The 27,019-nt window shown below is 37.8% G+C and overlaps 1 protein-coding gene across 5 annotated transcripts in view; it reads left to right on the top strand.

The window, feature by feature from the left end:
• Positions 1–27,019, top strand: part of HIBCH (3-hydroxyisobutyryl-CoA hydrolase) — a 94,050-nt gene that overhangs the window by 60,918 nt on the left and 6,113 nt on the right. For 4 of the 5 annotated variants that reach the window (XR_007517885.1, XR_007517886.1, XM_049887696.1 and 1 more), the window contains exons 8-13: positions 3,183–3,328; positions 6,036–6,122; positions 8,778–8,836; positions 9,728–9,809; positions 21,231–21,350; positions 25,450–25,483. Coding sequence is in view for 3 of the 5 variants with exons in the window: in XM_049887696.1 (XP_049743653.1) it covers positions 3,183–3,328; positions 6,036–6,122; positions 8,778–8,836; positions 9,728–9,809; positions 21,231–21,350; positions 25,450–25,483 (528 nt within the window). In the remaining 2 variants the exon portion in view is untranslated. The remainder of the gene's footprint in view (positions 1–3,182; positions 3,329–6,035; positions 6,123–8,777; positions 8,837–9,727; positions 9,810–21,230; positions 21,351–25,449; positions 25,484–27,019) is intronic. The other variant, XM_049887697.1, reaches the window with a different exon arrangement.

The following is a 27,019-nucleotide window of genomic DNA, read 5'->3' as shown; positions in this document are numbered from 1 at the left end:
GAATCAAGGGCAGGAGTGGTACAGCATACTCTTGAAGAGGCACATGGGGGCTCTTGAACAGGTATGCATGGTCCTCTGGTAAAGAGTTAGGTTTAACTAAGTCTGATGAGAAGCCATTGGAGAATTGTAAGCAGGGAGTGGTATGATCTGTTTTACATTTTAGTATCATTATTCTGGCTGCTTTGAGCTTAGTGAATAGTAGAGATGCGAGAGTAGAAGCAAGAAGACTGGTTAAAGGGGTCATGACATTAGTCCAGAGCTGTGCTTTCCAGTATAGCAGTCACTGGTCACATGTGGCTATTTAAGTATATATTAAATTTAAATAATGTAAAAAGTTTAGTTCCTCAGTTGCACCAACCACTTTTCAAGTGTTTAAGGGCCACATGTGGCTAATGGCTTCCTTATTGAATACCACAGATTATAGAATATTTTTATCATTGCAGAAAGTTCTTTTGGACAGCACTGGTCTAGAGAGATAATTGTGGCCTGCAGTAGTGTAGGAGCATACAGTTGGAATAGAATGGGTAGATTGAAAAATATTTTAGAGTGGAGTCCACTGGCCTGCTTATGTGAGGAATTAGGAATAACTCCACAGTATCTAGTGTGAGCTACTGAATGGATGAGGCCAATTAGGGAAGGAGCACTATAGTTGGAGGGATGGAAATGAAAAGTTGTGTTTTGACCATGTTCTGTTTGAGAAGCTTATTAGTTATCCATGTGGTTATGTGAAGAGGGCAAATCTGAGAGTTTGATATTCAAGGGAAAAGGCATAACAGGACATGTCGATTTGGGAGTAATCAGCATATAATGTTACCAAAGCTATAGGGGAGTCCCCATGTTTGGCTGCTAACTGAGAAGTTCAAGTCTGCTCAGAGGCACCTTGGAAGAAAGACTTGGTGATATACTTCCAAAAAATCAGCCATTAAAATCCCTGTGGAGCAGTCTGCTCTGACACACATGGGGTCACCATGAGTCGAAATCGACTCAACTTTTTTTTTGTTTTTTAAAAGCCATACAAGCTAAAGAAAATGTGTATGTAGGGAAGAGGAAGTAGCCTAAGATCAAGCCTAATCACAGCAGCACTTAGAGGTCAAGCCAAAGAAGTGGAACTAGCAAGGGAGACCGGGACAAGGCAGCCATGAGTTGGCGGGGATGATGGGGTAGTGAATATATAGTGCCATGGAAGATAAGAAAGCTTTTCAGGATAGATGGTGTGATCACTTGGGCAGAATGTTGCTGAAGGTCTAAAGCAGGAAGGAGTGTAGAATGTTGGAGGAACAGAAAGAAGACCAGAGTTCCTGGAGTATAGTGAGTAGGTGATGGGGTCCTTGAGTACATGACGGGGGTCTTGAAGACTTGATAAAGGTGTTGGTTCTTGTCTAAAAGAAATAGGCAGCCGTTGAAGGGTTGGTAAGCAGTAAGATGCAAGAATTTGATCAATATTTGTATTTTAAAAAGATCAGTCTGGTTATTGTGTGGAGAAGCATTTGGAGAAGGGCCAGTTGGGAGGCTGTTGTAGTAGTAATGGTTTTAATTAAGGTGGTAGTGGTGGAAATAGATAGATTTGAGCTGTAATTAGAGGTAGAATCAAAAGGGTTGTCTTAGTCTCTTAGTGCTTACTATAACAGAAGTATGAAAGAGGGTGGCTTTACTAAACAGAAATTTATTTTCTCATGGTTTAGGGGGTTATTATTTCAAATTCAGGGTACCAACTCTAGGGGAAGGCTCTGTTGGCGCTGGGAGATCTTTGTCTCTTTCAGCTTCTGGTCTTCCTTTCTTTGTCAGTCTTCATATGGCATCTATCCATCTATCCCCTTTATCCTTCCTTCTGTGTCTAATCAGCTCATTTTGTATCTTAAAAGTGATTGGTTTAAAACACACCCTACACTGATATGGCCTCATTAACATAACAAAAACCCACTTCCCAGGTGGGATTACCACATGTATAAACTGAAACCAAAAACCAAACCCACTGCCTTAGATTCCAACACATGCCCCATAGAGTTCCCAAGGCTATAAATCTGTATGGAAGCAGATTGCTACATCTTTCTCCCACTGAGTGGCTGGTGGGTTTGAATCACCAAACTTTTGGTTAGCAGCCGAGCACTTCAACCACTGTGCTACTTGGGCTCCGGTTGCCACATGTATAGGGGTTAGAATTTATAACACATATTCAGTCAATAGCAAGGAACTAGTCACTGTGGGGGCTGGGGGTGGTAACGGAGAAGAAGGTGTCAAGGCTGGATATTGTGCCATTTGTCGAGGTGGTAGTACTGGAGGGAGACAAAGAGGAAGTAGGAGGAGGTCCTGAGTTCAACTTTAGACACACTTAGTTTGAGGTGCTAAGAGATATTTCTATTTCTATTAGCCGGCTGTTTATTTTAATTTTAGGAACTGTCAAGTTGAACTGCGAAGAGTTTGAGTGCTTGTGTTTTTATCTCAGCTTCATCAAATGAAGCAATCTTAGAATAAATATGTGGATTATGAACCTAGACGGTCATGATTGTTTAAACACCAAAAAAAAAGTAGTGTGCTGGCAATTATTTGCATATATACTGTTTTCACTTGTTACCAGTAGAGTAAGGGCATTAAAAAAATACTGATGGTTAAAAAAATAGTAAATGCCAATGACCTTAGTAGGTATAGACTTCTTATTTAGTAGGACTAATTTTTATTGCATCAATCTTTAAATATCTTGAATATTAGATAATTGATTAAATTTGTAAAGTAATTTAAATGGGAATAGTGAGTTTTCCTATAAAGTGTCAGCTTTTAGATCATGTATGTTTTTCCAGTGCTTATCATTTGGAAAGAAAAGATTTTTTAAAATTTCTTATTTCTTAGATTCTTAAAAAGTAATTAAAAAAAAAAAAAAACTAGTGCCATAAAATTCAGATAATGTTTACTGAGTACTTCTCATGTACAGAACATTGTGCCATCAAATACTTCACTGATTTCTATAGAAATGAGACATGAAGATTTTGAAAAATATTCAGTTAAGCATAATTTATTGCAAGTCTTTTGTGAAATTGGTTGCTTGTGTAGTACTGACTTTAATAATATTTTTAGTGTAGAATCAAGCCGCAGAGAGAAATGGCTATTGATCTAAAGTAAAGACAGGTATTGTATTTATCTCTTTCATTTGAGTCATTGTTATCCCTTTTTGTTATATTTAATTACAGGGCTATTCCCTGATGTGGGCGGAGGTTATTTCTTGCCACGGCTTCAAGGAAAACTTGGTTACTTCCTTGCGCTAACAGGATTCAGACTAAAAGGGAGAGATGTGCACAAAGCAGGAATTGCTACACACTTTGTAGACTCTGAAACGGTAATTATTTGAATGACTGAATTTTGTGTTGTTGAGACGATTAATACTGCACAGGGAGGCAGTATAAGGAGTGGCTGAGATCACAGGCTTTTGGTAGACGTGGGTGTGAATCCTGGATCTGTTGCTTATAGCTGCATGATCTTGGGGAAGGTGCTTAAGCTCTCTAATTGTCAGTTTCCTCTTATTTAAAATATATAAAATGGAAATAATACCTATATTCAGGTATTACTCAGGATTTAGGGTTGTTTGTCCAGCACATATTATGCACTCAATATTTTTTAATGAATAACTAGTATTTGTAAAAAAAAAAAAAAAAAAGTAATGCCTATTTTTAAAAGTCTAATATATAAAAATCTAAATGTGTATTTAAAAGGTAGACTTTTTATGTTATAAAGACATCTTTGAAAGGTTCTCTTGGTTGTGAGTTCCCCTAGTGCATCTAAAACAATTGCAGTTGTAAAATATGATCTTGGAACTTTTCTAAAGCACATATGCTAATAAGGAGCACATGTTACTTATTTTTGTCTTTTTTTTTTTAACAGTGTGGCCATTTTTGTTAGCAAAGAATAGCATTGTGGCAAAGAATATGCAGAGAATTGCTTGGGTTTAAATCCTAGCTTGAATTTAGCATCTTTGGCCCCCAGTTTCCCCATCTCCAAAATGGGGATGGCAATATTACCCATTGTAGTTGGAACTCCTTGTGTTACCTGTAATAGCAAACTCAGTTCAAGGTGGTTTTGCTCTATATTTCCCAGAAGGATGTCTGGAATTTATTCTGCTTCAACTGTTTTAGCTCACTCTGATTTACCAACTTGTATCACCCTTGGATCGTGTGGAGGGGAGTGGCAGAGATGGGTGGAATACACGACTGGTCTGTCCTAGGTCATGTGCTCTGTCCTAGGTGCTGTGGGGTGAAGTCAGCTTTCCAGGAAGCATTTGGGTACCCAATCCGAAGGGAGAGGTGTTTTGGGATAGGAATGTTATAAAACTTAAATTAAAAATTCATGTGGAGTACATATTTATGTCAGCAGCCGACAAAACACTCAGATTTTTTTTCTTATTGTACTTTAGATGACGGTTTACAGAGCAAACTACCTTCTCGTTAAATAACTAGTACACATACTGTTTTGTGACATTGGTTGCCAACTCCATGACATATCAACAGTCTCCCCTTCTTAACCTTGGGTTCCCCATTACCAGCTTTCCTGTCCCCCCCTGCCTTCCTGTCCTTGCCCCTGGGCTGGTGTGCCCCTTTGGTCTCATTTTGTTTTATAGGCCTGCCCAATCTTTGGCTGAAGGGTGAACTTCAGGAGTGACTTCATTACTGAGCTGAAAGGGTGTTCGGGGGCCATACTCTCAGGATTTCTCCAGTCTCCGTCAGGCCAGCAAGTCTGGTCTTTCTTTTTGAGTTAGAATTTTGTTCTACATTTTTCTCCAGCTCTGTCTGGGACCCTCTATTGTGATCCCTGTCAGAGCAGTTGGTGGTGGTAGCCATGCACCATCTAGCTGTGCTGGACTCAGTTTGGTGGAGGCTGTGGTACTTGTGGTCCATTAGTCCTTTGGACTAATCTTTCCCTTGTAAACACTCAGATTTTAACTACTATTTTTAACGTATTTTTTATGTGTATTTTTCAAGGTTTCTAGATTTTTCATTGAGAATCTTTTACGGTGTGCTGTATGGCCCACTGAATCTACTGTACGCTTTGTAACATTCTTCTGTTTTGGGTATGGATGCCAGAGATTGTATTGACAGTTGGATTATCTTGTTAATCCCTAAGGACTATTAATAAATTTTGATGCTTTTTTCTCATTCTGTCTTGTCTGGTCTACCAGCCAACAGAGTAAGACAGCTGGGGAGCATAAAAATGTATTGTTTGGTTGCTGATACAATTTTCTTCAGAAATTTTACAAATTGTGAAAATTTTCATGTTGATAAGTCTTGGTCATATTTCCCACTGTTACAGATCCTATTAAATGTAAGAAGTATACTAAGTTGAAGGTTATCCATATATACTGTTGTGTGGGCCTTTCATCAAGTTTGCTGGAAGCTGCAGGTCTTTCTCCATGTTCTGGACATCCCCAGTCGTATTGAGTAGGCTGCTGTCTCATTCTTCCCTTGAGCTGTAATAGGTGTCAAACATGGGCGTTCCATTATCCACTTTGCAGGGACACTTATGATTATAGTGCAGTGTAGTTAAAGATAGGAGAAAGTGTGATTCACATCCTCTTTCCCTCTTTGTCAGCTTGTCCAATAATATCTGCATTGGGTGGACTGCCATTCACAGGGCCTGTAGAAGACACAGAAATGAGTAGTACACTTTGGGAATGGGGCTAGAAAACCAGAAAAACCAAACTTGTTGCCATCGAGTCGAATGAATGAGGCTAGAGGTGGGTACAAAAGATAATAACTACCTACTCCTCTGACAGAGTAGGATATGAGAAGTGTAAAAAACAATGCAAAGAAAATACTCAAAGAATTCAAAGGAGGAAGAGCTTACATATAAGAAAGGACTGTACATTTTTTTCAAAGAGATTGTAGTTTGCATTTGCTGTGTGGGGATACGTGTGCATATTTCCTTCACTGTCTAAGCTGAAGAGAGAACGTCATAATTTTAAGACAAGGATTGTAAAAAAAGAACATGAGATTTTTTTTAAATTGTTTTTTGTGTTTCTATAGGGTTTCAAACCTTTTTTCTTTTTCCTTCAGTTGGGCATGTTGGAGGAAGATTTGTTAGCCCTAAAATCTCCTTCCAGAGAAAATATTGCAGATGTCTTAGAAATTTACCATACAAAGGTAATCTTTTCAATATTCTTACCTCAGATTTTAATTTGTGGGAAAGGGGAAGTTATTGAAAAATTCTCATTTGGTTAATACTATAGTTTGTGGATATAAATAAATGTACTGGGGATTTATTTAAAGCTTGGTGGGAGGATCAGGGCTTCACAATCATTAGGTTAGCCATTTAATAAGATGACTTTGTTACTGTGCAACTGCACATCCTACCTTATTGCCGATGACTTGCAGTGCATACAAAGCCTTATCATCAACCTTTGCAAGGGCTTTTCACAACGGTCTGGTATCTCTGTCAGGAGGTTCGAAGTGGACACTGTGGAGCTGCTGAGATGAAACTCTGATACGTATCTATGTATAATAATAAAGCCTTTTCTGGTGTTTTAATCCCTTCTTAAATTTTCTTGCAAGAGCCAAGAATATCAAAATACTGTATGACTTATGATTAAACATGATGGATTAAATACATGCTTCTTCCTAAAATTATAATAAGGGGTGGGGGAAGCATAAATTCTCAAAGGCAAATGGAACAGAAGAGGAGACAGTGGCAATGATATAATGTCAACATTTTGGAAACTTGAAAGTAGAAGGATGAGGGGCACCTAATTTAGACCTGAGAACACTGAAATTTTATCCTTAAATGGAGGAAGTGAGAAGAAACAAGCCAATTCTTGCTATCGATCCTTGGAAAGGCACCAGGTCCGTCTGAAGACTGGGGTACGTAGTGGGGCTGGAAGACAGAAATAGTTCTGGTATATTTTTGTAAGGAGCAATTAGAAGCTTCAGTAGTTCTGTATAGCCAGGAGCAGCTATCCTTCCCTAACCTGGCAGAAGAGTAGAGACTTCTTAGAGAGACCAGATCAACTAGGGCAGGGGTGGGTGAGGTGCTCTACTGAAAAGAGGCAGAATATACGAAATGGGAACACTTTTTCTGCTTGGCTTCCCAAACCAAGTAAGACATTGAAAGAAAAAGAAGAAAACTGCGGATATTGATATTCAAGGCGCCTTAATGAAACAGACAGTTCCCTGTCTGATCATATTACAATGCATTGTACAATTGACAAGCCTGTAATTGCAACTGATACTGCACACAAACTTCCTATGGTATTTTAGTGTTTCACACAGGAAAAGAAGTATCACCAGGCATTTGAGGAAAGCCTTTAACATAAAAAACAGATATCGGCCAAAACAAACAAAAAAGATACTTGAAGGAAACAGATAATACAGAGAGAAAAAAGGAAACTTAGAAAAAATAACCTTGTAATTATTTTCTTCAGCTAGGAGGGGAGTATTTCGTCTGTGAGACAAAAACAGATCTAAGAAACTAGCAAAACTAGAAAAAATACACCAGATTAAAATAGATGGTTGAGGAAAACTCAAAGAAGAAGGGAAGGATAATGAGACAGAAAATGGAGAGAAAGGAAAATTAAAACCATCATCTAGAAGGTCCAGTATATAGTTATTAGAAATTCAGAAGGCAAGTAACAGAAGGCAGGAAATATTTAGAGAAATGATATAAGAAAATTACCCAAAACTGAAGAACATAAATGTACAGATTGACAGAGTCTATTGAGTACTTAGCACAGTGACTATGAATACAGAGCATATGAAGATTCTTTCAGTGATATGAGAATGTTGACAGCATTTTGATCAAATTGATTTGAAACAGAAAAGGTAACTAGGTAAAAGAATATAGATTAAAAAAAAAAAGCTTCTTTGAGTTTAGAGTATTCAGATTAATAGTAATGTTTTGAAATTTATAGGGAGAAGTGAAAATCTTGCACTTGAGTACAAAATAATCAAATTTCTCAGAACAGGATGGGAGAAACAACATATAGTGGCATAGGTTAAAAACAAACAAAAAAGGATAGTTTTAATGGATTGCAGCCCAGTGTAAATTAGCAGCTTAATGGGACTACCCCAAAACTAACCCACAGTTGGTCCTGTTAATAAAAGTACTGTATGCAGACCAAATAAGTGTACGTGTATTGCTGATCTACTTTGCTATAATCCAGCTACACTTTCAGTTAAGGACTGTGTTCCACACTTTATGAATGACCTGGAACTTGTCCGTAAGAAGACTTGGATTGTGAGGGGACACAAAAGTATGCTGTATAAGGCACGCTTAAGGTGGAAGAGGGATTAAGTGGAACAATAAACATGAGATGGCTGATTTTTGGTTCAGAATTAAAAATAAACAAAACCGACTAATTAAAGTTGTTCAGGCACTTGCGAGTTTGTTCCTGCGGTACTGCTTGCTTTCTCTGGAAGTCAGTGTTGCCATGTGTGTTAGGGATGTGGTAAGAGTTTGTATATAAGATGAAAATTTGGGCAGGTTGACCTCTTGGGTTCCTTAAAACCCTTAAATGTGTTGACACATTTTAGTGTGTGTGTGTGTGTGTATATATATAAATATATATAAATAAAAAATACAAGGACAGTTTTTTGTCTTTAACATTTTGAGAGCTAGTCTGGAGTAAAAATGCTGTCTGAATTTTGAACATATGGTGGTAGTTATTTATAAAAGACTGTTAGGTATAATTTGAGTGAAATGCGATAATCTGTCACAAAGTGTGTCATTTATTATGATGAGATTTTAAAGAATTTGTAAAAGATTTGAGTTACTTCAAATTGATTGAAGATTTTTCTTTTCAACAGTCCAAGATCGATCAAGACAAGTCTTTCATACTGGAGGAACACATGGGTAAAATAAACAGGTGCTTAAAAAGAGATCTCAATTATATCTATTCCTTTGGAAGGACTATCTTAAATTGAATTTGCTAACATTACAGTTACATTGTGTTTGAACTTTATACAATAATTAATGTACCAGATTTTGAGATTAGATAATGTAGTGCTTTTTATCTCCATTCACCTTTGAAAATACCTCCTTATCCAATCTTTTAGGGGGAAATAAATTAATTATATTTAAGTAATCTACCATGCTCATTCATTTTAGTGAAAACATTTTTTTAAAGTGGGGAAGAGAGGCTAGAAAATAATCATTGAATTAACCTACATTTTATCCTTGTAAAGTCATCTTCTGTGAAGATCTTACAAGTAGATCAGCAAAAGGTTTTTGTGCTGTGATTTGAGAGATTAACAGATTGATTTAAGGAAATGAGAGAAACAGGAGAAACTCTTGGAAATAAGACAACCATCTGTTCCTTTTAAAGCATCATTTTTTCACAGTTGAGAGATCATTTATTTATATGTAAGTACAATAACTGCATGAAAGCAAAAGAAAATTTAGCTTTTATTTCGCATTGATGAAGGTAGGCTGCAAACACTTTCCCAGAGATGTAATGTTCTATTTTGTTAATCCTGTAAAATAGGTTGGAAAATTTTTCATTATGAAATGGCAGTGGGGCGTAGGGAGAAGCCTGTGTTCAGATTCATTGGCATCTTGTTGTCTTTAGGTACCGTGGAGTCAGTTCCAAGTCATTGTGACCCTGTGTACAACAGAATGAAACACTGCCCGGTCCTATGCTACCCTCACAATTGTTTCTATGTTCGAGCCCATTTTTGCAGCCACTGTTGTCACTTGGTATCTTAGAAGTAGGAAATTACTTGCACATTGGTAAAATCACCTGTTTCCTTTTTTATAGTTTGTTTTCAGCCAATACGATGGAACAGATTATTGAGAATTTACAACAAGATGGTTCACCTTTTGCTCTAGAGCAGTTAAAGGTAATGCATTCATCTTTTATACCCTGACTGAGCATGGTGCATTCTTGTGATTAGGAAGCCTTTCTGAGGGCTGCCATTCTCCGTGGTTGTGACATAGTCCACTGCATTGTTTTTCTGTGAACTCAGGTGAGCCTCAGAGAATAGTTCCACAAAACCTTGACCCAAACCCAAGTACCTTGTTTATATGTTAAGGGTAAAGCCAAGCTGTTTTTGGTCCTTTGAAAGTAATAGGAGGACTTTAGTAAGCATGTTTCATCTCCAGTAGTCTTCCTGTCCTGCAGGGAAAGATTTTAGGGACATTTTTATTATTAGAAGAGTTGAGTTACTGGAGAATAGTTATCCTGTAACATCCTGCAATCGTGACGTTAAAGCAGGAGGCTTAAAAAATATGACCCTTTTAAAAATAGCAAGAGGCTCTGTCTACAGTCATAGTTGAGTACTCAGCAGTGTTTCTCAGTGTTAGGTAGACTTTGTTCTTTCTACAGCATAGCTTAATTGATGACAGCAGTACATTTAATTAAGAAGAAAAGCCGTTTTGTATAAATGAGTTCACGTTGGTACTGACATTCTTGGACCTATCATGTTTATGAAACCGAGACTATTGCAGACTTCTGGACAAAGGGAAGAAAAAGTATATTTCTTTATACGTAAAAGGTGTTTTAGCTTGTCTTTATCTGATAGTGTTTTTCAGTTTTGTAGATATAGTAATAGCATTTCAGTTGTCAGAGATCTTACTGACAAAAAATTTTAATAAATTGTTGTCTGAAAAATGAAAACATTTTCCCACTGTTGTATTCTTAAGGGGAAAAATTCTAATTTGTCTGTTAGGATTTTATTCAGTATTAAAATTTTACAAATTTCATGTATGGGCATAAATTATTACAGGTAGAACAGCCCTATTTATTTCCCTAACTCACAAAAGTAAATTATTAACAACAATTTTGGAGAACGTTTTGTGTAAATTTAGATAATTATATTTCAAGGATTCTGACTTTAAGTTGGTTCTCTTCTCTCCAGAGCAATATAAAAACCACTATTATTATTATTAGCAGTTTCATTCGAAAATAGTCATGCAGCACTTTACCTCACAGGCTGTATGATATGATTTTTAAAGCATTGCAGATAAGCAGAAACCCTGGTGGCATAGTGGTTAAGTGCTATGGCTGCTAACCAAGAGGTCGGCAGTTTGAATCCACCAGGCACTCCATGGAAACTCTTGTCAGGCGGTTCTACTCTGTCCTGTAGGGTCGCTATGAGTCGGAATCGACTCGACGGCAGTGGGTTTGGTTTTTTGGTTTGGTGCAGATAAGCAATTAACCATATTATTTTAAAACCACTAGCCTTCCCCAAAAGTGAGGTGTAGGAACCAGATGATTTTTCAGTTTTCCTTCCATTCTTCTGGCCATATGATTATTCCTATTCAGGAAACAATTTTTCACAAGCCACCCACCACAGCTAGAATCACTTTATACACTCTTATTTGGGAGGACAGGTTTTCGTTTGTTCATTTGATGTACAGCTCTGATGAATGAACGTGGCTGAGAAATACTGGTTGAGGATAACATGATGTGGGGATCAAAAAATTCCCACTGAGCTTTCCTTGACAGCTTTTATACGGGGATCATTTTAAAAGTATGTCACCTAGAAACACGCACCAAAATACAGCTCTAGATGTTACTACATCATTGAAAGGTTTGCAGATCAAATGTTTGAACAGATGTAAAGAATGATTAAGATTAAAGATTTAAAGAATGTTTTTAATATTCTTACAAGTCTGCTAGTGAGCCTTTGGGATTCCTCTTAACCCCTGTGGGCTCTTCAGGGATTCCTGTCTTCTTCTTTCAGGTCGCAAGAAGCTAGCCTTTGTCTCTTCTAAGTTGCCGCTATCTGCTATATTTTTGGGGGTTTCCATTCTCTTCAAGGTTGCCTGTAGGGAAGGACACAGTCTTTTCAACATACATCTAAACCAAAAACCAAACCTGTTGCTGTCAAGTCAGTTCCAATTCATAGTGACCTTGCAGGACACAGTAGAACTGCTCCATAGGGTTTCCAAGGAGTAGCTGGTAGATTCGAACTTCTGACCTTGATCATTAAATAAAAACATAAATTTTTTATTCCCCCTTTGAGGTATTTAAGTTTTATACTGCAGATCACGATAGGAAAGCATGTGGGGGTTGAGAAAAAAAAACATGGGGAAGTTTCTTTACAACCGATGGAATTTTCATAGTATATTATTTTTGTGGCTTCTCATGTGCCTTAGATTTTATCAGAAAGCCTCAATACTTTTTTTTTTTTTTTCAATGCTTAAGGTTAAAATTCCTCAAACCTCCCTCTTCCTTTAGTCCCTTTGCTGGGGTACATTGTTCATGGTTCCAAACAATCCATGTAAGCTAATAAAAAAAAAAAAAAAAAAATGGGCTATTTAAATGCCCTGAGTAGTAGGTGGGCAGCTTATATTAGGGAAATCTTAAGCCAAGACTCCAACTGAAGTGCTCTTCTGTTTGTATCTCCCTTTCCTGGTGATGAGGCTAGCAGGCTCACCAAAGTAAAGACAGTTCCTCAGGTCTTAAGCTGGTGAGAGAAGTATCTCTTCCAGAATTAGATGTGATCACTGAGAGAAGGTAAACAAGAGAGTCCTATGATTGCCTCAGCTCTTTGCCTGTAGGAATTTCGAGAATATTGATCTGCTGGGTAAAATTCCACAAGACCAGGGAAAGAATCACAGAAACGCAGTAGGCAGAACAATTAATGGAGCTCGTACAGGTCTGGGAAGGGCCATGTTCTCACGAGCCAGAAGATTCATGCCTTATTTGTTGTTAGGTGCCATCAAGTTGGTTCTGACTCAAAACTACCCTATGTACAACCAGACAAAACACTTCCCGGCCTTGCACCATTCTCCTATGTTGCTATGTTTGAGCCCATTTTTGCAGCCACAGTGTCACTCTATCTCACTGAGAGTCTTCCTTTTTTTCGCTGACCCTCTACTTTACCAAGCATGATGTCCTTCTCCAGGGACTGATCCCGCCTGATAACATGTCCAAATTATGTGAGACAAAGCCCTGCTATCCTTGTTTCTAAGGAACATTCTGGCTGTACTTTTTCCAAGACGGATTTGTTCATTATTCTGGCAGTCCATGGTATATTCGGTATTCTTTTCCAAGACCGTAATTCAAAGACATCAACTGTTCTTCAGTCTTCCTTATTCATTGTCTAGCTTTCACATGCATATGAGGCGATTGAAAACACTGAGGCTTGTGTCAGGTGCACCTTAGTCCTCAAAGTGACATCTTTGCTTTTTAACACTTTAAAGAGGTCTTTTGCAGCAGATTTGTACAATGCAATACATCATTCGATTTCTTGACTGCTGCTGCCTTGAACATTGATTGTGGGTCCATGTAAAATGAAATCCTTGACAACTTCAATCTCTTCTTTGCTTATTATGATGCTGCTTATTGGTCCAGTTGTGAGGATATTTTTTTCTTTGTGTTGAGAATGTAATCCATACTGAAGGCTCTATAATCTTCATCAGTAAGTGCTTCAAGTCCTCTTCATATTTAGCAAGCAAGGTTGTGCCATCTGCATATCACAGAATGTGAATGAGTCTTCCCCCAATCCTGATGCCGCGGTCTTCTTCATGTAGTACAAGTTCTCAAATTATTTGTTTTGCATACAGATCGAATATGTATGGTGAAAGGATACAACCCTGACACACACCTTTCCTGATTTTAAACCACATAGTATTCCCTTGTTCTGTTTGAACCCTTGTTCTGTTTGAACCCTTGGTCTGTGTACAGGTTCTGCATGAGCACAATTAGGTGTTCTGAATTCCCATTCTTTGCAGTGTTATCCACAATTTGTTTTGATCCACACAATCAAATGCCTTTGCATAGTCAGTGAGACACAGGTAACCATCTTTTCTGTAATCCTCTGCTTTCGGCCAAGATCCATCTGACATCAGCAATGATATCCCTTAGTAAAGAAAAACAAAACCAAAACTGCTGCCATCAGTCGATTTTGATTCACAGTGCCCCTATAGGACAGAGTAGAACTGTCCTGTAGGGTTTCCAGGGAGCTCCTGATGGATTTGAACTGCCAAACTTTCGGTTAGCATCCATAGCCCTTAACCACTATACCACCAGGGTTTCCTATCCCTTAGTAAATAAATTAACACTAGACTAAATGCTGCTCTGAATTCCTAAGGTAATTCAGTGGGGAAAGGACAGTCTTTTCAACAAATGATTCTGGCACAATTGGATATCCATATACAGAACAGAAAAACTGATTCTTATGTTGTACCATATACAACTTGAAATGGATTATACACCTGAATACAATAGCTAAAGCTATACTACTTCTAAAGGAAAACAAATCTTTGTCAACTTTGGTTACCCAAGATTTCTCTGAACACAAAAAGCACTTTTATGAAGTCTTTTACAGCAGATTTTCACAATACAGTACGTCGTCTGATTTCTTGACTGCTGTCATGGATGTTGATTGTAGATCCATATAAAATGAAATCCTTGACAATTTCAATCTCTTTTCTGTTTATCAGTGAAAGAAAAAAAATTGGTCAGTTGATTTTCATTATAACCAAACACTTTTTCTTTTTGAAAGACCATGTCAGGTAAAAGAAGCCACAGATTGAGAGAAAATAATTGCAAAACATATATCTGATTAAGGATCTTAATCCACTATATATAAAGAACTCTTATAACTTAAAGACTACAAACAGTACAATAAAAAAAGTGGGAGAAGTATTACTTCACCAAAGAAGATATATGAATGGCCAATAAGCACATGAAAAGATGCTTAACGTCTGTGATCATTAGGAAAATGCAAATTAAAACCACAATGAGATGTCACTTCATCCATTAGAATGGGTAAAATTTTAAAAACTGACAATACCAAGTATTGGTAAGGATGTAGAGTACCTAGAGTTCTGTTATGAATTGAATTGTGTCCCCCCTAAAATGTGTATCAATTAGGCTGGGCCATGATTCCCAGTATTGTGTGGTTGTCCACCATTTTGTCATCTGGTGTGATTTTCCTGTTTTTTTAAGTCTTACCTTTATTATGTTAACGAGGCAGGATTAGAGGCAGTTATATTAAGGAGGAACGACTCAATCTACAAGATTAGATTGTATCTTGATTCAGCCTCATACCATCAAGAAATAAGAGCCGGGAGAATAGTGCATCCTTTGGACCTGAGGTCCCTGTGCTGAGAAGCTGCTAGACCAGGGAAGATTGATGACAAAGATCTTCCCCTAGAGCTGACAGAGAGAGAAAGCCTTCCCCTGGAGCTGGCATCCTGAATTCAGACTCCTAGCCTCCTAGACTGTGAGAGGATAATTTCTCTTTGTTAAAGCCATCCACTTGTGATATTTCTGTTACAGCAGCACTAGATAACCAAGAAAGCTCTCATACATTGCTCGCAGCAAAGTATTTTGGTAGTTTCTTACAGTTAAACATGTACTCACCATGAGCTCCAAAAATTCCACTCATAAGTATTTACCCAAAAAGAACGAAAACATGTCCACACAGATGCTTATACTCTCATGTTCATAGTAGCTTTACTTATAAAAGCCAAAAACTGGAGCAACCCTAGTACCCACTACTACAACTACTGAATAGATAAACAGATAGCCATACACTAGAATACTATTAAAAGCTATAAGAAGGAACAAAGATAGTCTGGATATGTGCAACATGGATGATGCTCAGAAGCATCATGTCACGTGAAAGAAGGCAGACACAAAGACTGTATGATTTTTATTTTTATGAAATTCTCAAAAAGTAAAACTAAAGGGACAGAAAGCAGATCAGCTGCTGTGGGGGTAGGGTTGGGGAAGAACTCTTTGAGGTGATGTTGTTACCCGAAGCAGATCCTGCTTGATGCAGCTTCTTATCAACAAAGACACACTGAAGTGAGGAGGGAGGAAGAACGTTTATTGCAAGCGCACAGGCAAGGAGCAGGGAGGTGTATACCTCAAATCAAGCTCCCTGAACAAAGGGAGGCAGAACTTTTTATACCGCCTCTCCAAGGAAGTATGTACAAACAAACATTATGGACTACATAGGTTATCATGGCACAGTAAGACAAATTGCATTTTTTTCTTTGGCACGTAGGCTTGTAGACTGGGTTTGACTGGCTTGACCCACATGCAGTGCCCTCAGGACAGTGGATAGGAGGGGACAGGTTCCGCTTGGTCAGAGCAGCTTCTAGTGGAGCCACACACAGCTAAGCAGCTCCTGGCTGCTGTGTCTGTCAATGGGAGTGTTCTAATTCTTGATCGTGGTGGCAGTTACACAACAGTATACATTTATCAAAATTTATAGAACTATACACTTAGAATGAGTGAATTCATCATCATTATAACTCAGTAAAGCCAACTATTTAAATAAAACGATATGCAAATTATGTTAAAATATAAGTTTGATCTGTAGAAGTGTGTATTATATTTGCCGAAGGTATCCATTAGACTACTGTGTTCATTGCTATTAATAAGAGCAATTTAATGGCCACGTTTTGTCTTTTGGGAAATGAGTACAATAAATTTTAGGGGGAAATGCATCAATTTATGTAGACAGGAAGAGAAAACAGTTTTCCAGTCCACTGATGGACTTTACTGACTTGTAAACACCTTCATGAGCTTTTAGGATATCATGAAGTAGTAGTACTTGCATCATTACCCACTGCATCATTAGGTAGTATATTTTCATTTTAAGTCGTAAATGCTTTTAAGAAATTACTGGAAACGTCTAAGATCAGATTGCAAAATGCATTCTTCTTGTCTGGCTCTAAGCCTTTTATTGTAGATCCTGTCCCATTGCTGTCGAGTCGATTCAGACTCCTAGTGACCCTATAGGACAGAGTAGAACTGCCCCATAGAGTTTCCAAGGAGTGCCTGGTGGATTCGAACTGCCGACCTTTTTGTTTGGCAGCTGTAGCACTTAACCACTATGCCACCAGGGTTTCCTTTATTGTAGATGGGAAAAAGAAATACTAATTCCATTTCTTTCAGTAAAGGACTATTTACATAGAAATAGGACCCTTTTAGAATAGTGAAAATATATTAAAAAATAAGAATGATTTTGTGAAACTGCACTATTCAGTGAGATGGACTTCAATTTGTTCTAGTTTAGGTATTTTGTACTTGTGTTTGTATTAGTTTATTGTCATTCTTAGCACTTCTGGAAAAGATTTGTAGATGTAAGTGCTTATGTGTAAGGTTATTATTTAGAAAAACATTCACAATTCATATTAAAACATAACTGGCTTAACTGTGGCTGATTGAATCTAGTTAAAAGTCAAAGACCTATTTAACAGACAGGGTAGGACAGTGGCTTATGCTGCTTGATTTTAAAATAACAGATGATGTGATTTCTCACTGTGGATTAAATTCTGCCTTCTACTTAATTTCGTTGAACCCCGAGGACAACTGCTAAGAGATATTTCCCACTTAGACCTAACAACAATACAAAATGGCTTCAGATCTTTAGGAATAATACTGTAAAACACCGTAAAATGGCAGGGTTATTCTCTAAAGGCCGGTATGCCTTTTCTTTGCTTGTCTTTATCCCATTATGTGTCTTTTTCTCTCTGCCTTTTCTGTCATTGCTTTATTAAGTGCTGTCTAAGGCAGACCATAAGCTCCCCAGAAGCTTGCTTAAATGTGTATCTCCAGGCACCTATTACAATGCATTTCACATAGTGGTTGGATAAGGATGGGTGGATGGATTGATGAATGGATAGATGGATGGATGAATGTGGGTAAGGCACTGTACTGAGTACTGAGGTACGGAAATGAAGATCTAGTACCTGCTTTCTAGGAGCTCACAATCTAGTGGAACAGACAGACACATGAATAATTAGAATATGTAAGTATTACAATATGGTAAAATAGAGGCTCGTACAAAGCACTATAGGTGTCCAGAAATGATAGAAGGACTCTGGAAGGCTTCACAGAGGAAGTGACATCTGTGCAGTGTCTAAAAGATGAGTAAGAGTTTCCAAGGTGGCAAAGGGTATTCCAGATATTAGTACAAACCACATATTCGAAGAACAGATGTCTGGGGAATGTAGAGCAGGGAACAAGGAGTTCAGAAAATAACGCCAAAGAAATAATTGAGCTAGCTTGTGAGGGGCCTTATGTTTACTAAGGAGTTCATATTCAGTGAGCTTTTTCTGTGTGTGTATTTTAGGAACTCAGTTTATTGAAGAATAACATACAGAAAAATACAGATCTTAAATGTATAGCTCAAATTTTTTTCACAAAGTAAACATAACCAACGCCCAGAATAAATTAATATCTGGCATGTGTTCTCTCCTATCACTGCCTCTCCCCTGGGATAACCATTATACTGGGTTTTAACACCATGCCTTGTGTTATTTTTTGAGTTTTTTACAGATGAAATTGTAGGGTTTTGTGTCTGGCTTCTTTTGTACAACATTGTATTTGTAACATTCATCCATGTTGTACGTAGCAGTAGTTCGATCATTCATTGCTATTACATATTCCATTGTGTGAATATATCACATTTATGTATCGGAAACCCTAGTGGCGTAGTGGTTAAGTGCTACAGCTGCTAACCAAAAGGTTGGCAGTTTGAATCCACCAGGCGCTCCTTGGAAACTATGGGGCAGTTCCACTCTGTCCTACAGGGTGCTATGAGTCAGAATCAACTCAATGGCAATGGGTTTGGTTTTTGGTATTTATGTATCTCTACTGTTGATGGACTTTTTTTTTTTTTTTTTTTTTTTTACTGTTGATGGACATTTAGTATTGTTTCTAATAGTGCTGTTATAATCTTCTTCTACATCTTTTAGTAACATATGTAACAAATTTCTGTTGGGTATACCCAGGAGTAGTACTGCAGTGTCATCCGGAAACAAAACTAAAAACCTGTTGCCGTCAAGTTGATTCCAACTTATAGCAACCCTACAGGATAGAATAGAACTGTTCCTAAGGTTTCCAAGGCTGTAAAAGACTGCCACATCTTTCTCCTGTGAAGCGGCTGGTGTGCTCAAACTGCCAGCCTTTCTGTTAGCAGCAGGGCATGTTAACCACTGTGTCACCAGGGCTCCTTGCCATGAAAACTCTATAGTTGCTCCATATTCTCACCAACACTGGATTTTATTTGTCTTTTTCATTTTAATCACTCTGGTGGATATAAAATAGCATTGCATTGTAGTTTTAATTTGCATTTCCATATGACTAATGAAATTGGGCACCATTTTATGTGTTATTGGCCACGTGAGTATCCTTGCTTGTGAAGTCCCTGTTAAACCTTTATTATTATTTGTGGGAATTTTTAAAAAAATATATTTTGGATATAAGCCCTTTGTCTAATATATGTATTGCATATATCTTCCTCCAACCTGTGCCCCAAATTTCTCTCTCTTCGTGGTGTCATTTGATGAAGAGAAAATAGTTTTAATCTAATCCATCTTTTACTTTGTTTCCTTTATGGTCAGTTCTTTTACATCTTGTTTAAGAAATGTTTGGGTCCCCCTACAAGCTTTCAGAGAATAAAACATGTCACACTAAGGCTTCAGATTTCTGAATAACAACATTGGAAGCTAAAAGATGGTGGACCGTTGCCTTCTGTGCCAGGGTTCCCCAAGACCACCCCCAGGTTCGGTGATGCACTAGGAGGGCTCACAGGACTCAGTGTATAGCCATACTCATGGCTATGATTTGTTACTGAGGGAGGATACAAAGCAAAATCAGCAAAAGGACAGTGCGTGGGGCAAAATCTGGAGAACACTAGGCCCAGGCTTCTAGAAGTCTTCTCCCACTGAAGTCACACAGGATGTGTATAGTTTTTCCAGCAGAGTTGAGACGACACATGGTGAAGTGTTGTCACAAGGAAGCTTCATGGAGACTCAGTGCCAAAGTTTTTTGCAGGGCTGGTCACATAGACATCCTCTGCCTAGTACTTACCAGAATTCCAGACTTCCAAGAGGAAATTTTCCATTCCATCAGTGTAGTATGTTTCTCCATATTTAATTTCTCTCAACGATGCTTTGTAATTTTCTGTGTAGAGAGCTTGCACTTATACATCTTTCAGTAGATTCCTAGATATTTCATATTTTTTATGCAGTTGTAAATGGTATCATTTTAAAATTTCATCTTCTATTTGTTGATATATAGAAATATAATTTGAGATTAAATTTTGTATATTGACCTTATATCCAATGACTTTGCTAAACTCACTTATTCTAATAGTTTACAAATTACTTCGGATTTTCTGTATACATAATATTGTCGCTCTTCCTCATTTCCTTCTCATCTTTCTGTCCATATCCTTTTCATTTGTTCCTTCCCACCCTATCCCTGTCAGCTTCCTATACTGGCTAGCACCTCCAATAAAATGTTTAGAAGAAGTAGTGATAGCAGCCATCCTTGTCTTATTTCCAGTCTCAAGGGGAAAGCTTTTAACATTTCACCATTAAAAAATTTTATTGCTGTAGATTTTCTGTGGAATCCTGATCCAAGGAATTCTTTGAACTCAAAAAGTGAAGTTTAAACCCTTGAGACAGTCATTCAACAATAGAGCCTGAATTAAAAAGGAAAGGGCAGACATTACACATTCACAGCCTGCAGCAGGCCTCCTGCAGCAGCCGTTGTGGTCACGGTCTTACACGCTTACACACGTATTTTATGAGCATCTTTAAATTCAAAAGGACGTGGCATAGCATTGTAGCCACAGAGTCAGGTCTGAAGTTCTAATTTTATTAAATATTTAAATACTATAGGAAGGAACAACTCAGAAAAGGAGGATGTAATCAGTGTCATTGAATTATACATGTACAAACAGTTGAACTGGCATATGTTTTGCTGTGTATATTCTCAACAACAAAATAGATTAAAAAAATACTGTTATAGAAGAGTGTGTCACGGTAGCTTGTTTTCTCCCCTTTCTTTCAAGGTAAATTGATTTATTACGGATGAAGAAATTAGTTCAGATAAGGCACATCCCTAGAGTCACAGTGTGGGAGGGGAGAGCTGCTGTATTTCTCCTCCTCCACCTCCTTTATATTTTACAGTGAAGTGTCCTCTGTGATGTGTTTGCAGTTTGCAAGATGTGTATTAACCTCAGTCAGATGTAATTGCTGTTTGCTTACCTAGTTGGGACCATATTTATAACAAGCAAGCTACAAATATAGATTGATTTTATTACTTTGTAAGTTACAGGTATAGAATGTATTCCACTTGTGGAATGATATGTTTTGTTTTTGTAACATATTAGAAAACTTTTTTTGATGCTTTGGTAAGACAGGTTGAGGTCTTTTATGAGACTTTGGGATGTGAAAGTACTGTGAAGGAGCATGTTTCAATGTGATTTGTGTAGAAAAATCAGCTAGTTTATTATGAACAATAAAGTAACTGTTGGGCTAAATCTTTTTTTCCCCAATAGATAATTAATAAAATGTCTCCAACATCCCTAAAGATCACACTAAGGCAACTCATAGAGGGGACTTCAAAGACGTTACAGGAAGTGTTAACTATGGAATATCGGCTAAGTCAAGCTTGTATGGTAAGACTTAAAGGAAATAGTTATAAAAGTGTGTTCATTGTAAGATGTAAAATACAGAAAAGTATAAAGAAGGAAATAAAAATTACATGTAAATCTACTCTGTGAAAGCACAGCATGCCAGCTATCTTTAGGTGTGTGGCAATACTGCTGCCCAGATTGGTACTGAGCCTTTATGAAACAAGCAGTTACATTTGCATCTAAGTGTAAGAAGGCCTCAGACCTCATCTGGGATACAGAACAGACATTAACCGTGCTACAGGCTTGGTCTTTGTGATTTTGGGCAAGGTGTGGAAACTGAATCTGAATTCCCTCATCAGTGAAATGAGGAACGTTTTAAGTCGTCGTAAGGGTTTAGTGAATCCATATATAAAGTGCTTAGTGTAGTTCTTGACATATAATAAATGTACAAATAGAAGTTATTTGTTAAATGTTTTAATTAATAGGTTAGAATTGAAAGTACCATTGTAAATACATTTAAAGTAGATAGTAATCCCGTGCAATATTGATTTCACGAAACATTTCAGAGTCATAGTGATTTCTTCTTCCAGATAATAAGCTCTTTAAAGGCAGAATCATCCCTTTTGTGCTGATGTACAAAGGATCCTTGAAGAAACATCATTTTATGGAATGAATAAATTTACTTTTATTTAGATTGGTAAATTTGTGACCTAAAGGAAATATTTCATTTAATAACCAGAACATTGTACATGTTTAATGGATTTTAATGTCTTCAGATAGTTATTAAGATATTCAACCAGAAATAAAGCTCTGTTGGCCTAAAGTCACTCCCTGTAAGATGTAAATAGCAGCGAGGATTTATCAAATGTTTCTATGAGTAGAAACTATGCTAGGCACTTATACATGCATTCTCTCTATTAACTCTTACTCTAGGAGGGTTGGTATTATTACCTCCATTTTACAGATGAGCAAACGGCATAGAGACATAACCTGCTTTTGGTTGTGCAGCTTAGTAAGTGGCTGAGAAATGGCATGTGAAATGAGGCAGTCTCACTCCAGGGCCTGCACTCTTGACCACTACCCTGTATACCTCACTCAGTGCATATTTTTCATAGTACATTTTGTGCACTGCCTGGATTGATTTATTCCTTCAGTCTCTAGGCAAATATATTAGCTATATGCCAGGCACTGAGCTAAGTATTAGCTATGTTGAATAAAAAGACACAGTCCTTGTTCTTGTGGAGTGTATAGCCTGCTGAGACTATAAAGAATAAGTAAAATAATTCCAAATTGTGGTAAATGCTCTAAAGGAAGTATAAGGAATTAATGATGAAGAGAGTGACACAGGGATAGGAGGGGACGTGGGAGGCAAAGGGAAACCTGCTTTAAGTAAGTCAGGGAAACCGTCTCTGAGATGTTACCTCCTCTGTAATCTGAAGGATGAGAAATGAGTATGTTAATACGCCTCTCAGGGTTTTAAGCAGGGGGCGATATGATTTTAATTTGATCGGCTTTGCTTTAAGAAGGTGGTTGGTTACTGCTGCTGAATGGAAATAGAGATGGAGGGGTTCAGAATAGATGCAAAGACCAGATGAGAGTTTATTACAGTAGTCCAGGTGGAAAATAATAGCTCCTTAGACTAGGATGGAGATGGAGAGAATAGATTTGAGACAGATGTGGGAGATAGAGTTGATAGGACTTTTGTGAATGTGAGGGAAATAATGTATTTAGGAATTGGAGCTTAGAGGTTTGGGCTAGGGGTTTAAGTCTGTGAGACATTAGCACCAGTTGCTTTTTAAAAGTTTGGGGATTTATTCATTTACTTAAAAAATAGGAGTGCGTACCATGTACTGGGTACTGCTGGAAGAAGTGCTGGGAATACATAGGTGAAAAAAACAAAATCCCTGCCTTCATGGAACTTTACAGTGGGGGAGACATACCATAAACCAGATAAATATACAAAATACATAGTTTATAAGTTAAAAGTCCTAAGGAGAAAACAAAGCAGAGAAGGAAGGTATGGAATATAGAGGGACAGAGGATTGAAACTTGAATAGGATAATCAGGGAATACCTCACTGAGATGTTCTTTGACGAAAGACCTAGAAGAAGAGCACCCCAGGCAGAGGGAACTACAGGTACAAAGCTGAGTTGGGAGTGTGCCTTCTTGTTCTAGGAGGCCAGGAGGCCACGTGGATGGAGTAGAGGAGGGGGTGCATGAGAGATGAGGTCAGAGGGAACAGGGTAGAAGGAGCTGTGCAGAGCATATGGGACCTTGAAGGTCTATATGAGGACTTCGGCTTTTGTTCTGAGTAAACTGGGGAGCTACTGGATGGTTTTGAGCAGAGAAGTGACATTTCATATTTTAAAAGAATTGACCACCAGACAATTGATCTATAGTGCATAGTATGGAATGATCACGTAGAAGGAAAATAAAAGACATCTGAGATTTTGAGCTCTAAGGAACTCCAACTTGATTTCCAGGTGGGCTAGAGGAGAAAGAGCAGTGAGAAGAGGGAAGGGCTAGAGAGGTAGGAGAACCAGGAGAGAATGGTGTCACAAAAGCAAGAGAGGAGTGTTTCAAGAAGGAGGGCATAATGAACAGCATTGACTACAGCCAAAGGGTCTAGTAGATGAGACTAGAAGTATCCTTTGAATTTGGCAACATCAAAACTGTGGGTGATTTTGGCAGGTTGTTTCAGAGGAGTGGTGGGGACAGAAGTTATAGTCTAGTGTAGAGAGGATATGAGTGGTAAATGGTGTGAAGACACTGAGACAGTATGTGTACACAACTCTTCTTGAAATAGAAATAGGGTAGAAGCTGGGACTGGAATCAAGTGAGGTTTTTTATTTTTTAAGATGGAAGGTATTAGAACATGTTTACAAAAAAAAAAATTACAAGTGATTAGGAATTATCCAGTAGAGAAGAAAGATCATGTTGATGATCCTAACATTTATTTACTGAACGTTTCCTGAGTGTCAGGTGTTGTGCTGGGATGTGGATTAAAATAATCTTATGACACATGTATTGATACTGCTGTTTCATATAGAAGGAAACTAAGGTTTAGAGAATTTACTAGCCCAGAGTCACATAGTTACTACGTAGTAGAATCAAGATCTGAATCCAGACAGTTTCCATGTACTTAGCCAGTAAGTTATGCTGCTTGCGTTGATGATGTCAGGAAAAGGAGGTGGGTAGCTTCTCAAGCAAAGTCCTTGAGAAGGCAAGAGGAGATGTGAACTGGAATGTAGGGAAAGACTGGCGTTCTAAAGGGAGATGGTTTCTTCTTCTGTTGTCATGGAAGGGAAGACAGGTGCAGATAAATGCAGGTAGGCTTCAGGTTTTGTGGTAGGAAGATGGGGATATCTATGAGGGCTTCTCTTTTTTCTTTTTTAGTGAAATAAGGCATTAGCTGAGAATTTATTGAGAGTAGAGTATACTGGATCTGACACAGTGGCTGCAAACATAGCAACGATTGAGGATGGTGTTTCGTTCTCTTGTACAAGGGGTCACTAGGAGTTGAAATCGACTCGATGGCACCTAACCACAACAACAGAGTGTGCTGAGGGTAGAGGTTGACAAGGCAAAAGACAGTTTAAGTCATTATCTTGGGGAGTAGAGTAGAGAGCATGGATTGTTGGGTAATTTTCCATGCCTGTTTGAAGTTTGGGATCATGGATTTTAAATTAAAGTCACATTAGTTATGTGATTTTTTTTCTGCAGTAGGGTTTAGCTGCTCCGGTACAGGCAGAGGTAATGGTGAGGTTCAGCTGGTGATGGGGTTTTGCCAGGCCAGTGTGAAGGAGGGAAAGCAGTGTGAGGGAGCTGAGACTGAGGGAGCTGAAAACAGTTCAAGAGAGAGGGACTGTATTAAAGCACTGGGGAAAATGGGCTGGACCAGGAAGGATGAGAAGCCAGTACAGATGGTGAGAAAGTCGTAGGGTCAGTGGGCCTCAGTAAGATCAAGGATTTACAGCAGAGGAAATACTTGAGCAAATAAAAATAGGTAGTGATGACCAGAGAGTGGGTTTTCTGAATGTCACTGTTCAGATTGTAGCCATGGGCTGAGGTGGGTGGAGTGAAGATCACCAGGAATAGGAATGCTTGGAAATTACCCCATTAAATCTTGATTTTCTTTCAGGGAGGTCATGATTTTCATGAAGGTGTTAGAGCAGGTAAGTGACAGTTGATTTTCTTTCTTGGCTATGAAAATAGGATTTGTAGGAATATACTCTTAGTCAGAAATGATAGCTATATTAAAGTGAACATTTAACTTTTATAAAGATTGCAGAGTTTTTGTTTTGTTTTCCTATTACCAGTTGAGATATAAAGAGAGGTCAGTCTTTGAAACTAATAGTGTTAAAAAAAAAATTCATATAACCTGGCCACCGTTCCCTAATTTACGTGTAAGAGGTAATCCTGCTCCTGTAGTCACATGGACTGCCTCTGATAAGTGCAGCATGAGCTTGTAAACTCATTTTGCTGCTGAAGCCTTTGAACATTCATTTCCCTTACAAAAAGCCCTCAAGTCCCTCAGCCTTTCCTCCCTCTTTTGTACTGCCAGGCAAAATCCCAGCAGTGGCTGAACCCTACCATCCCTGTTCTTTCCTGTACCAGAGCAGTTAAACATTGCTGTATAAAAACCATACAGCACAGTTACTACCATCTGCTAATGTTATTACTGATACACTCCGTTTTTTCTTACCATCTCCAACATCAGCATATTTAGAAACAGCAAGTGTAGTGGTTGATTCTTTTTTTAAAGCAAAAATGCAATAATTCCTTTTTATTTATAATCACTTACCCTTATAAATAATAGCTGTTATTTCTGTGGTATGAGTTGTTCCCCTCTGAATGTGTTTTGCATACCTAATTTTCTTACATTTTCATTAATCACTTTAATGTAGTGTGGACCCTTGATATAAGTTTTACCTGAATAAAAGGGTTATGTTCTCTATGCTCTAAGCTTTGAGAAATACCAGTCACCACTGTTTTAGAATTCTCTTAATTTCTTACATGATATAGAATCACCAGAAGTAAGCACTGAGTTCAAACCTTTTCAGAGGACACATGGAGTTGAATCAGAGGAGATGGCTGTATATTTTATTGAAACCAAGTAAAATAAGCATTTCCCTGTTAATTTATTCCCTGCAAATTCTTGCTGTGTATGGATCAGAGCCTAGACCTCAGATTTTAAGAGGGCCTGTGTGCTACTTGGGTTTTGTTACTAAAGTAAAATATTTAGAGTTCAGTATATATATTTTTATAGGTTATAACAGCCATTCTAGACTGAAAAAGGAGAAGCATTGCTTTTAATTTATACTGTCAGTTATTTTAAGGAAAAAAGTGGAAGCCAGTATCAAAGTAGCAATCTAAGTCCTAATTCATAAAAAAAAAAAATAAAGCAGGTGCTTTATCAAGCCACTTTTCAATAAAGAGAGAGTATATTTCCTCGTCTTTCAGCATAGCTTCTTTATTCAGAAAGTTATTATCTATTCTGGATAAAACTGTTTAGTGTTGTATAATCAAATGTTTGCTGTTAAATTTGCAAATTAAAAAATGTTAGCAAATTAGATAAAATACATTATCAAATTAGGGAAATGTTAAGAATTCTTTAACATGTAGAATCAATGTCTTCCTGATTTTAGAATAAAAATGGATTATGTCAGAGCTAGAGAGCTACCAAATGGAATTTGAGTGGGCATCTCATG

This window comes from Elephas maximus, chromosome 6 (assembly GCF_024166365.1).
Source record: "Elephas maximus indicus isolate mEleMax1 chromosome 6, mEleMax1 primary haplotype, whole genome shotgun sequence".
Lineage (NCBI taxonomy): Eukaryota > Metazoa > Chordata > Mammalia > Proboscidea > Elephantidae > Elephas > Elephas maximus.
The sequence above is the reverse complement of the archived record's forward strand: the minus strand, read 5'-3'. Positions and strand labels throughout refer to the sequence as shown.